The following is a 13319-nucleotide window of genomic DNA, read 5'->3' on the forward strand; positions in this document are numbered from 1 at the left end:
GGCGTGCAGCGGTCGAGCGGGCCCGGCGGGAAGCGGCGCCGCCTCACCGGGGTTCCTGGGCGCTCGGGGCTGAGGCGCCGGCGGGACTGGGGCGCCTTTGGGACGGCGGAGCCCCTTCTCCCGGGAGCCGGGCCCACCCTGGTGGCGGAGGGGCCACACCTGGCGGCAGTGGAGCGTGAAGGCCGGCACAGGCCGCAGCAGTTCTCTCCGGTGCCTTCAGAACGTGTTCCCCGGCCGAGGGTGAGGGTCCGCTGGCGGCTGCAGCCGCTGCTCGGCGCCACGTAGGCCCCTTGCTCAGGCAGGAGAAGGCAGGTTGAAAGGAAAATCTGAATAAAACAAATACGCATTGAGCATTACATCTGCTTTTCCAGGCTTCTGTAACACAGGAGAGACACGATCCTCAGGAATTTTGCTTTGGCACAGGTAAAGGCCATGCTAAAACCAAAGAGATGTACTAAATGTGCCACAAAATGTGGGTTGAATGTGCCAGCACACAATCTGCAGCTCCGGCCACACACACCGGCTCTCCTCTCTGATGGGAATGGAAAGCACATGACCAAATTCACTAAATTACAGAGAAAATCGGGGTCTGATGCTTTTTCAAATGAAAACATAGTATAAGATTTATCTCTCACCTAAAGGAAGGCTGGCTGAGTGTTTAGTTTATCTCTGTATTCTGCAGGATCTGTTGTTTTCAACATCATTATTTTCTGATCAGTACAGAAAACCCCTGGACCGGCTAGAAAGTGCAAAGCTATTGGCTTGGATGGGGCCGGGATTCAGCTCGTCTATTCTAACCAAAGTATATAAATATCCAGCACGGAAGACAGAGCTATCCGGGAAGCCTGCCAGGAGGCAGGTGGCAAGCGAAACCTGTTGGTGGGACTTGACACCTGCCCAGGCTCTCCCAACTTGCCTGGCACTCCCTGCCCATTCCATCACCTGTCTGCTGAACCCAAGGCACCTGCGGCTACCAGGACGGGGTGTCCAGGAACGGCCAGGACACAATAAGACTTGTTTTACACAAGAGAAAGTATATACATGGTGAAAGACTGTATACGGGAGCTTGAGTCTTCCATGAGCTTGATTGTGTCATGTCCTCTTGGTCCTGAGCTTTGTGTCTGAGCTGGCAGAACACCCAAGTCATTCTGGAAATTAAGAGTACTAGGAATGAATAATGAACTATGCACAATTTATATAAAGAACAAAGTGCCCGCGCTTTCGTTTGTCCAAGAGTTGACAAACATTCAGAGACCCTCATTACTGACTTTGAGGATGCACTAAATTCTTGAATTGGTGACGTAAAGAATGTACTAATTATCTTTAAAAAGACACCTGGTCCTAATGATATGAAGAAATTGTATGGAATAGGGACAGTAAGTTAAGTGTAAATATATTTACTCAAAGAATGTAGGTATAGTAATTAGGTCATGTAACTATATAGTTTATGAAAGGAGTCTGTTTCTCTTTCTTTAACTTTCTCTAACAAGGGGCCTGTTTATAAGTTATCTAGAGGGAGCGACTGAAAGAAACAAGAATAAGAAACAGATGGTCGACAAGGACATAAATTAGCTCAGACCGATAAGAACACTGCAAACTTACAAGACCACCACATTCCAGGCAAAGGGTGAAAAGTACACCATGAGGAACACCTACGGCCTTCCTCCCAAAGACCACTGCCCATGTCCCGGAGACCCCTGCCCACAATTCTTGGAAGAATTTGCACAAGCGAAGGACTGATAAGCTAATTAACATACGAAGTGAGAGTAGGCAGGTTTAGGTAGTGAATATGTATAGGCGTTAATTGAGTATTCATTGTTTTATTGTATGAATGTGAGATAATTCGTCACTTCAGGTGTGCATGACTTTGGTGGAGCAATCCCCCCATGCACCCAGCGCTGCCGAATAAAGATAACCTCCACTCTTGAAAATTGGTGACTGATTCTTTAAATCAGGAATTACAAAGGATGCTATTTCAGCTCTGCATTCCCCACTTGCCTTAATGGCCTGAGCAGATGCAGGCTTTCCCAGCTGCTGCTCTCTGTATTTTATTTTTCTTCTGAAGGAAAAGAATAATTACACTTAAAAAACTATAGCCTTCCCCAGGAAGGCAGTTCATATGACAGGCCAAATTAACCTCTGGGCCAATGCTGGGGAAAGGACGTGGAATTACAGAGAGGGACAGACCTTACCTAATAGACCCGCAAGCTGGCAGCAGACTCCACAAGAGGAGAAATATTTAATTATGAGGAACATATTGGCGCCAGTCTTGTCCTGCTCATGTAAGACGAGCACAGCAATGCTGTGCACCAGCCCACTCTACTTGTACCAAAAAGCTCTCGAGAGTGTCTGCCTCATCACAGCCTGTCCTCACCATATTGATGGGTTGTGCTAGCCACCTTGCGGGGGAAATGGCACTCTTCCAGCAAGCGTGGATATGTTTCAGAACTACGATACGAGCGACGGTGCTTAAAGAAGAATTTAAAGGCTTTATGCTGCTTCTTGGTTCAGATGTTGCAGAAACAGACTTGCTACCGTTTGGAGGCTGGGAAGAGAGGAATGACTATAGCTAACCTGGCCCAGGGTCCCTTGAATTGGACTCCAGCAGCAGTGTAAGAACAGTTCCTTTCCTGGCTGCTGCTTCCCCTCCTGGCTGCTCAACTGGAGACCAACCTTAGACCTTCAGAAAGAGGACCTCTTGCTTGATAACAGAGAGCCAAACTCCAAACCATGCTCCCTGCCCCAGGAGCGTGCGGGTTTGCTAAAGGATGCTCCTGCCAGTCCCACGAGCATGCTGTCCATGGCTGAGTGTTACCCCTCTTCCCACAGATGCTAGCGGATGCCATGCAAAGCCTCACAGGGCTCACAGCGTCCAGATATCCAGTGTGAATTGTGTAATGCACAAGCTAGCCGGTGGGATCCCAGAGAGACACTACTACTCCGAGTAAGGTCTCCTGTGTGCATCTTCCACAGCACATAGGTATCTCACACTACACATAAGAAGATGCTCTTGTCCCAAGCCTTGTTTTTCCAGCCAGGTTCCTCACCTGTAAGGAGATGGCTCATCACTGCAAGACTTACCAGCCTGTCACTGGAACTCAAGATTCTTCTGTCAGTAAACCGCAGTTTTCATCCATGAAATGTCAGCTCAGACAGGAAAGAGAGTCTTTGGGAAATGATCCACACTGACCATGCAAATTGGAGTGAAACACACATCAAGAGATTTGCATTTAAGCAAATCCCAAACAAGGTATCATGGAGACATCACTAAATTGCAGAAAACGTATTTCCATCAGGCTCAGCTGGAACTTTACCAGTGGAGTATGAGCACAGACCTCACTCTGTGCTGGGAAGCTCATGACGGATGGCCCTTCTCCAAAGTCCTGCAGAATCTGAGAGCTGGGACTTGTCAGCAGTGACAACAATGGAAACAGGTGAGTTCCAGCACCTTGACTTTTCTCACCATAAAGATGCATCATCTTGGAAATACTAGGGAAAGAACATACTGTGCTATCCTTGAGCTCATATTTTAAGAAAAAAAAGTCAGAAGAATCATCTAAAATCAACATGTGGCATCTTTAATGTCCCAAGAATTTAGTAGTATCTATTAGCATGTTCCACCTTCTCTAGACTGAATTTATATTCCTTCACAATGCAATTTTCCCAAAAGGCAGTTAGACTAAAGTGATGTGAAATATGATTTCATTTGCTTGAAAATTATATAAACTTAGGCCTAAATTAGCATTCCCTTCTCTGATGCTGCCAAATAGCGAAGTTATGTGGAGTTGCAACAGCTCAGCATCAGATCCTGCTGAATAACTCGCTGAAAGCAACAGGTTTGGTTACGTGAGGCTGGACGGCTAAGTTAAAGCCAGGGTTAGAGGACAGAGCTGTTACATCACATACTTTTAAGAATTTGAGCAGAGGGCTAACTGTGGGTATATGAGTGAAGTCACTTCAATAGCACAGCACCCGCGTGTAAAAGTGAGAAGGTGTGGAAGTGTTTTTCTTTACGTCTTTAGACCATAGTAAAGAGGTCAGGAAAACAGGACGGCAGAAGTGCAGAGCATCAGACACTTGCTAGAAATGGTCACGGAGAAGCAAGGTCAGTTAATACAAGAGAGGTTGTAAGACTTGGCAATATCAAACTACAGAATAAAAGAATAAAAGCTGCTCACAGCTTTTCCAGCGACACTATTTTAGAAATATCCCCATTCTGAAAATTAAACATGACTGCCTCCTTGGCATCAGTCCTTCTCCAGAAATTCTGTTCTGAATCAAAGCCTGGATGCAGCTAGCAAAGGCTGCACAAGTTATCACAGGTATCAAACCATACTGGAGCTCAATGAACTATGCTGTACAGTTCAGTTTTCTATCAAACAGCAACGCTGTTACCTCTAAAGGAATTCTCATGCAAAGATGTGAAGTTTTCAACGCAGAAATGTAGCTGTTTCTGACACTTACACCGGCTCTACCGCAGCTTTTGAGCTCCAGCTACATGTGCACGCTGGGTGCCCATGCTTCCAACTGCTCTCAGTAAAACAGTCCTGAGAAGGCACTACGGGAGGGAGATTTCTTCCTTGAGCCATGGAAATGAGAGCCTCACTGTACAGATTCTTCTCAGGTGCAAGAACTGATATCCATTTCTGTCTCTGTCCTGGCTCGTCCACAGATACTCGCTAGTTGGTATTCAGAGTCAGCATTCACCTCTATTTTGATCATAAGATTTTTGGGGTACTGCCTCTTGCAATGCTTGCCTTGTGCCCAGTCTTGGCTGAAGTCTCTCCGATTGCTACTCAAACACCAAAACCAAGTTGCAGTTGCCCAAAATTGCAATTGCTGTGGCCCAACAGAAAACGTTTGGGGTAACCCTAAGCCAGCACCGAGATTCTGTGTTGTTCAGATCCTCTCCTCTTCCCTTTCTAATCTCTGCACATGTATGTGCACCTGGGGACACAATGCCACATGCATGAAAGCGATAAATGGAGCCAAATGACACATCCTGAAAAGCAAAAGGGCAAAATGATAAATCACAATTTCAGAGATCAAACACATCAGCTGTAGAATGGCCGTTTGTGTTCTCTCAGGAGAGCACGGCTGAGTGTTTTCCAAGGGATTAGCTTCAAAGTTACCTTTTTCTCTGGCAGGTTGCAATGAAAGCCCGCATGGATGCTCCTCCCTGGTGCCACAGGTGCAAGCTCTCTGTTCTGGCAGGATAAAAGAGCTGTCCCTGGTATTGTACCTCATGCCTCTGTGCCCTCACTTGTGCCAAAACGCCTGTACACAAGGCAGATCTCGCAAAGCTTTATCTGGGCAGATGAAGAGGACAGATGCCTCACACCAAAAGTCACACAGACCCAACGGACAGGTTGTGCTTTATTCCAGGCAGGTCAAGATAAAGAGAGCCAGGCTTGCCATCAGCCTCTTGGGTGACTGTACCCCTTTTTGTGCTTTCCTCAACCTTGATAAAGCAGAGTCCCCAAGTACCTGTCTGTATTTGCTGTTGATACAAAGCAGACTGAGCAGTCAGCTCCTTTTCCTTTCCAGATCTGCACTGTGATTCACATCACCATTCAGAGGAGCTGCACCAGCTGTCCAGGGTATTTCCACCTTTGCTACGCTGCGATCAAAGCTCACAGAGCTACGTGCTGAAAGCCAGCAACTCCAGCAGGGCAAGGAGGGGCTAAACCACAGCAGCTCTGCTGAAAGCAATAGGGGCTGTATGGTTAAACCAAATGTTGCTGGCCCAAAGGGGAAATGTAGGATCCCCCAAAACCATCTGGCAGCAAGGGAGCTGCAGGGAAACCACTTGGCACCCAGTACTGAAATACAGGGTAGGGTACCTCGGTCTTTGCTTTCTGCAAATGAGCAGCCCTCGCTGTTGGGCTCCCAAGGGATGATTTTGTATTAACAACAGCAGTCTTATATGCTTCCTTCCTAACTTGGTGGACAGAGACGATCGATTCGCTTCTTCCACAACAACCTCTTCCAGCTGCTCTATGCATTCACTGAACTCCTCTAATGCTGGTTTCATTCCCTCAGTCCCTACAGATTTTGGCAAACGGGTGTACCAAGGAGTGCGAGTGAAACACACAGTCAAAGATCTTCTTGCTGAAAAACGATCCAGGCAGAGCAGTGGCTCCCGCTTCAGTGTAAGTCACTGCACTCCTCCTCCCCACCCCACTTCCCACCCCCCCCACCCCCTTTTTTTTAAACCAGAAAAGTCATGTCATGTAATCCCTGGGTTTAAAGACAGTTTACATTGATTTCAGGGCATTACCAATACTGACAGGGAATAGCAAAAACATTTGCAACACTAGTGTTTGCCCCAAAAGATCACAGATGGCTTCTTGGTTTGTTTGGTTTTTTTTTTTTTACATCTGTGAACCTTTGAGGAATTAAAGTTGGTTGTGTTTTGTTTTTTTTTTTTAAGCAAATCAGTAATGCTAAATTTCTCATCCTTTCACATCCTCCATATGACACCTTTCCAAGGCAACTTCCTTTTTCACTAGCTACACTTGAACGACTCAGTGCCACAAAAATAGATGCTCTTCCCTGAATGTTGTGCTCCTTCCAGCTCATCTCTGGCATACTAGAGTGCCAGGGAAGATGCTGTGATGTTATGGTCTGGAAAGAGGCCAAGCATCACTTTGTAAAAGATGATTTATTCTTAAAGTGGTCCTACAGCAACAGAAAACTTAAGTCAAATTATAGTACACCACACAGTTTTTTCTCAATCACTAGCCAGAAAAGCGATGCAGTCCCCAGAAGAGGACACGATATTGCAGGTGCCAGCAAGCGGCATCCAGTGGCCCAGTGCGCCATCGCCCTGGGGCTCTAAGACGCACCTTTACCAAGCGGCAGCACTTCACTTCCAGGCTGACTGGGACCAATAGGGCCACTGACAGATGAGGAGCTGCCATCAAGATGCTGAAAGATGCTGGGAGCAGAGACCTGAGTTGCTACAAGCAGAATGCACATATTAGGAGCTTTGATGCTTCCCCCTCACCCCACCCCAGACCATTTGCTTCAGGCTTTCTGCCTCTAGTGAAACAAAAAGACCTCAGAGGGACTTGTGAGTATTTTTCTGGCTGTTGCTTTCATGGATATTAATTCTATGCAACAAAACAGTCAGAAAACCATCATGGGCATTACCAAACAAAGCAAGATCTAGCCATAGGTATCTTCACAGCCTTCAGCTAATTCAGAGAGGCAGAAGACCCCCTGAGCCATGGGCAGTCACTGGAAAATACATGCTCCCACCGGTCAGGCTTTTAGGAAGGCTGTTTTGGGGAGCAGCAGGAAGCAACTGCTGTGTTTGCGCTCACTGAGAAAACAGATCCTGGCTGATGACTATCATGCCTTACCTGCTCCCTTTCTGGAGGCGGAAATTTCAACAGCTGCAATCCAAAGCCCTAGGAACTGTAAAACACTTGCTGCTTGCTTTATTACCCTTTGCTTTGTATTCCAAAGCTTAGCAGTTGTGTGCGTCTCTAATGCAAAATCAGCCCTGTTGCTAATTCCCTATGAGAGACGAAAAATTATTGTGCAGGGCAAACATCCGTATTTGCTCGAACGTATCATGAAAAGAACAGCTGTAAGTGCAGCTCTGTTTATCTGACATAATATAATCCAGAATCAAAGCAAATGGCAGATAACTGAACACCCCTTTGTATATTTATGATGCAGTGTAATTTAGCTGCATCTTTTGTTCAAACGTGATCTTTGCTCCAAAATCAGTAAGCCTTTGTTGTGCAAGGGGAGGTCTGTGGAGGAGATCTGTGCTGCTAAGGAAAGGTCATCACTCATCAAAGCTGAGCTGCTGGGCTGTTCACTGAGGCAGCAGAACAGCCAGGCCCTGCACACATCAAACGATAGGAAAGCAGCATGTATGTACTGCGATGAAAACCACACAATTTGGGTTTCTGAGCTCCCAACAACACAGGGCAGAAGGGCTCGGTCCAGGGCTTTAGGGAGGGTCTGACCTTTCCCCCTTTGGCTCACCCATCACGTAGGCAGGAACCAGCAGTTACCCTCTGCACGATAAAAGGATTACCTCTTCTCACAGGGGGGGAAAACGGATGGGGACACAGGTGGAGCACTACGCCCAGCAGCATGCGGAGGCCAGGGACAGATCATTCAGCAAGCTGGCCGTCAGCAGCAAACCAGTGAGGTGCCTCGTCCAGACTAAGCTTTGCTTTTATTGTTAATTTTTGTCACTTCAGCTGCTGTACTACAGGCTGGGCCCAGAGAGGAGATACACTGAAACCAAAGTATGGTCAGAGGGCACCATAGGTCCCCCATTACAGGGCCAGGCCGTTATTTTGACCTGGATCCTTACATTTAGTGCCCTGCCCGAGGCAGCCTTGTAGCTGAACAACATTCCTGGGTTACGAAGGCAGCGAAGCAACACAGCTCTCTGGAGGACCCCCAGCCAGGATCTCTGCCCCACCACCGTGTGTGAGACAGGCTGAGACCAAGCTTATCAATAACTGAACGTGCTGTGGGCTGAAGTGATGCTAAACAGACACCGATGTGTTGCAGAAGATCCAGCTGGTGCTACAGCACTGTAAGGAAGTAATGCAAGGAGGAAATGAACTAATGGGCTTCAATTAAGCCAAGCCATTCATCGCCTGATAAGGAGCCAGGAGGCAAGTGAAATGTTGGTCTCTGCAAGTACCTGGGTGCCTGTGCCGGGGGAGGCCAAAGCAGCAGATGCTGCAGAGGCTCTAGGAATTGAATTAAGGCAAGTGAAGCCCTGGCAGCTAATTCAGCTCTGAGGCTATCCATCACAGGTGTGTGCGAGAGGACCTGCTGCCTGTGACACAGTCAGATAGTTTCACTGGCTGTTGAACAGCCAGGATCAAAGATGAGCTTGGACGCACTGGTAATTTGAAATGCTCCATACCAGAGGCTGGCAGCTGTGCTCAGGGACCTTCCTGTCCCTCCAGCAAAGCATCCCAGCTCTCATCACTGCAGCCCAACCTGTAGACAGCATCTGTGCTACCTGCACCTCCTAACTCAACGTTTTCCTCAAACACGATATTAGGGCTGCCAGATGACAGTTAAGACTGGGGTCTAAACACTAGCGCAGAGGCCTGCACCATTACTTTCAAAGAGGTTCCTCCTCAGCGAATGCAACACGAGCTGCGTAAAGGATAAGATGGCCATGGGCAGGCAGAGCAGGTGGTGGGATAAAACCCTCGAACCAGGAGAAGGTATTACTAAAGTGACCTGGATGCTGAGGGAGGGGTGTCTGCTGAGACCAGATTTGCATGTGGAGGCTTTAGCTTTGCAGGGCAGCATGTATCACCAGCTACGATCCTCACCGAGGTCTGCAGCTGAAAATGGCCCAGCTGGAGACAGGTGCAAGCCCCGGCCCTGACCCTGCAACGTGAACACTCTCATCTACCCGCGAGCCAAAGGGCTCCTTCCTGACACCTCCTCTCGCTCCCACAGCCCCTGTGACTTGTGTGGGCTCAGAGCTCATTTTCATGACGGAGCAGGGAGCAGCTGCAAACCTCCCTCAGCATTAAAAGGAAGTCCTAGCACTGGCAAATTTAATTCAAATCTAAACCTCTAAATTTGGTTGCTTGCTATGGCAGGAACCTCCTGTTTGTGCTATGCAAACCGAAAATAGCATGCCACCGCCGCTGGCCAGAGCGACAGCGCGGCTGAAGTAAATGCAGCTGTGGGCACTGCATTTCTGCTGCGTGGGTTCAGTGGTCCAGAAACAGAACTTGGTGAAATTGTGTGTCTGAGCTCTGCAGATGCCGTTGCCACGGTGCTTTGTAAGGAATTGACCTCTGTGAGCACCAGGGTCACTCGGTGCTAATTCTCCCTTGCCTAGGGACCGAGAGGAGGTTATTATTAGCAGTATTGCTGTGGCACCCAAATAGGCCTTCTACACACAGCCTGCTTGGCCTGCTAGAATGGGCCAGCTAAAGCGGCTCTGTGGCAAGTAGATGCAGCACAGGAGAGCTGAGCTAGAACGTGGGCAGTGCAGAGCCTGCCCGTTTAGACCAGCCAAGAGCTCAGACACCATCTTATTGAGACCTCTTTTGTGCCAACACCAAAATCACTGCGGAGTGTTACGCCTGCGTCAAGGGTCCCTGCCAGTTGTCAAAAAGAAGCCAGTTATCTTGATACTTCTACTGTTATCCGCTCTACACAAGACCTTCAAAATCTGTTCTTAGCCTCTATCTGCTAATACCTCAGAGGCCCCAGGCTTAAAATCTCGTAAAGCTCTTCACACCGATAGCACCGAGGCTCAAATAGTGTGTCTGAATTACACTGACACCTTCCCAAGCTCTGATCTTACAGAGCTGCCTTGCTTTGAAAAGACATTTTTTAACATATCTTTATCTTTTGCAGGGCAGCACCAGCACACCGCAGTCACCGTTTGTCCAAATGCCAGGTGAGGTTTTCCCCCACCAGTAAATAGCTTCCACGCGGGTGGGACAGTTGGCACTGCTGCTTCTCCAAAGGACATGAAGTGAGCAAAGGACTGCTGGGGCAGGGCCACCCCTCAGAGAGGGGGTCCAGGAGGAAAGTAATTGAAAGAGTCAAAACAGGAGCAGCGGTAATAAGAGAAAGACCCCTGTAACCTGGTATGAACTTCCCAAAGAGGGGAAAGAGAGGTAATTAAAGCAGTTCCCACCTCTTTTGATAGTGGTGCCATGCAGAACCCCTTCTTTTCCCTCTGCATCTTCCAGTTTTCCCTGGAGCTGAAGAGAGAAAGTAGGAAACAGGAGCTGACCTGTTTTGTTGCTTGAGCTCTTGAGCAGGGAAAGAGGAGTGAGGCTGGAACAGATGGCAGGTGGTTTTGCAGCTGTGACCCCATCCTCCTCCACGAGGGCTGTAGCAGAGCACGGAAGAAGCAAAGGCTGGCAAAACTAACCTCAACCTCCCCCAGGCTCATGCTAGAAGCTTCCCAAAATACATTTGGCTTGCTGCAGATGGAGGTCATCAGCTGGATCAGGGACGTCCGAGGTGCTAAAAGCACTTGGGCTGACACACCTGTTTCAGGAGAGGCTTGACTCCTGCCCTGGGTGATGCTAGAGGGAAAAGGGCTCTCCTTTGCACCTGCAGAGGTACCCGTAGCTCTGTGGCTCCCCAGGTGCTGCTGTTACAGTTTCCCTTTAGCCAACCTCTTTTTCTGACCACCACAGGCTTACCTACCATGGCTGGCTACTGTGGCGTCAGGAGATCCTTCACAACTGAGTTGGATTTCCACAACACAAAGCAGTTTGTCAGCGATGTCTGCTTGTCCCCTCTAGGGTCCAAGCCTTTCTCGTGCGATTCCTCTGCCACTCAGGGCTACCCGGCACTTCTGGACCCGTATCTCACCGACCAATACGGGGATTACCGTGCTACTCCCCTCACAGCTGGTACCAGCTCCTTCTTCAGCCCTTCTGTGCCCCCTCTCCTGCCATCCTTCCCTAATGACACAGCGCACTTCCTACTAGTGAGTGAGCCTATGGCTGTCAGTCACCCGATGAAAGATCACCCAACCTAAAGCCGGGGTTAGGTCCGGGGGACTCGTGCGGGAGGGACGTGCCTGTTGCAGGAGGCAGCCACGGCAGAGCACGCAGCAGTGGGGCAGGGCTGAGGGGGAAAGTTTTTTTCTCTTTGATCCCGTCCTCTGTCTAATTGTGCCCTCTTCCTGTTGGAGACCAGCTCCTAGGTTAACAACCTTCCCTGCTCCCCAAAGCAACTACTCCATTAAGCTCCTTAGGTTTTTGGCTCCACGCTGTTGCCTGTCCCCATCCCTGCTGCTTCCACGGAGCCAGCCCCATTCACACCCCCAGGCCCTGCCGGGTCAGGGCTGCTCAATCCCACTGGGAGCCTGTTCCAGGCCTTTCCCGCTACTGGCAGCACGGATGTTTCCTTTCAACAGTTTTAACACCAAACACTGCCCTAGAGCAACAGAAACCCTTGTGAGTGCTCCCAGCTAGGCTCTGGGATATGCCATTACCACCAGGACAAGCTTTTATTCTTAAGGGTCTTTCTTGCCTTCTCTCCCCACTGCCGTGCAGAGGGAGCCCTGGGAGCAGACCTCACCCGACAGCTTCAACTTCAACCAGCCGGACGGGGTGTGCTCAGACCCTCTGCAAGCACTGCCTGCTAGCGCCAGCTGCCTCTCCTCACACGAGTCCGGAGGCGTTTCTCCATACCGAAGCTCAGGTTGGACCCCAGCCATCCCCGGAGCCCAGCCCTACCCTCTGCATCCCCTTGAAGATGTCCACTACACCCCCAGCTACGCTGCCACCTCACCCTACTCCTTCCCACCCTTCATTTCTGTGGCAAACGAGCTTACCTCCAGGATGAGCCACCTCACGGCAGAGCAGTCCTCGGAGACGCCACCCCTTCATGATAACTCTGCCTGGGCAAAAGAGGATGGAAGTCCCATCTGGGGGACTTACGAAGGCCGGAGAACTTACTGATAAGAGGTAATAGCCGGAGGAAAAGAAAAATGGACCATTACTGCAGCAAATTAATTACTTGCACGCTTTTTCCTACAGCTGGTCCTTCAAACGGAGGATGCTAACAACATGCAATGCTTTATGCTCTGGTAGAAACACAATCACTTGGAATCACATTAGAAATACAATCTTATAGCTTATATTTTATACATTTTTTTTTAATATATATATAAGCTTATAATAGCTTATAGTGATGCCTTCTAGTGCCTTATAAAAGTCATTGCTCACAGTACCACTGTGCTACAAGTGAAATACATGGCCTGGAAAATATCTGCATTCTATGGGCCTTTCCTACAAACAAGGATGCCAGGAACTTCTTCTCGGATGCTGAGAAAACAGGTTGCTCTAAACCCTAAACTACATCTACAGAGCAATGTTACCAGAAGAGGTTTGGGAAGGCTGGGGAGCAGGTGGGGGCTGAGGGAAGCCCTCGTTAATCACACGGTCTGTATAACAGCATCTGGTCACCCAGCAGCGTAAACGTACGTCCCCAACGCTAGCCTGCTGTGCACGTGCCATCGTCTTGGGCAGCAGCTGCGGCCAGGGTAGCCAAAGTGTGGCACGTTTGAGCCCACCGCACAGAAGGCTACAACCAGATAAAGCCCACCACACTGCACCAGGGCTTGGCAGACAGCTTAGGGCGCTGGCAGGGGTGGCTGGGGCACTGTGCTGTCCGCTGATGTGCGCCCAAGGAAGCCTGGCCATCGCCATCCCTCCCCCCTGCAACGCGCAGAACACGTCGTCCCGCATTTCCCTCTCGCCCCGAGGAAACCAGGGAGCTGTTCGCCCTCGGTGCCAGCCCCTGGCCAGAACGCCCCCGGGGGGGCTGTGACT

General features: G+C 49.3%; 1 protein-coding gene across 1 annotated transcript; it reads left to right on the forward strand.

Moving 5' to 3' along the window:
• Window positions 1-33: 33 nt before the first annotated feature.
• POU2AF2 (POU class 2 homeobox associating factor 2) lies at window positions 34-12579 on the forward strand. Its single transcript, XM_027806785.2, has 4 exons — window positions 34-6152; window positions 10375-10417; window positions 11172-11467; window positions 12039-12579. Exons 1-4 carry the CDS (start codon window positions 6000-6002, stop codon window positions 12444-12446), a joined length of 900 nt encoding a protein of 299 aa, XP_027662586.2. The 5' UTR covers window positions 34-5999; the 3' UTR covers window positions 12447-12579.
• Window positions 12580-13319: the final 740 nt, after the last annotated feature.

Source organism: Falco cherrug, chromosome 17 (assembly GCF_023634085.1).
Source record: "Falco cherrug isolate bFalChe1 chromosome 17, bFalChe1.pri, whole genome shotgun sequence".
NCBI classification, from domain to species: domain Eukaryota; kingdom Metazoa; phylum Chordata; class Aves; order Falconiformes; family Falconidae; genus Falco; species Falco cherrug.

Bases quoted from the DNA above. Each gene is read 5' to 3' on its own strand.
- POU2AF2 (XM_027806785.2), top strand. From the start codon at position 6,000: ATGCATTCACTGAACTCCTCTAATGCTGGTTTCATTCCCTCAGTCCCT. The intron at 10,418-11,171 runs GTGAGGTTTTCC...TGACCACCACAG, and splicing joins ACCGTTTGTCCAAATGCCAG to GCTTACCTACCATGGCTGGC. The intron at 11,468-12,038 runs GTGAGTGAGCCT...ACTGCCGTGCAG, and splicing joins ACACAGCGCACTTCCTACTA to AGGGAGCCCTGGGAGCAGAC.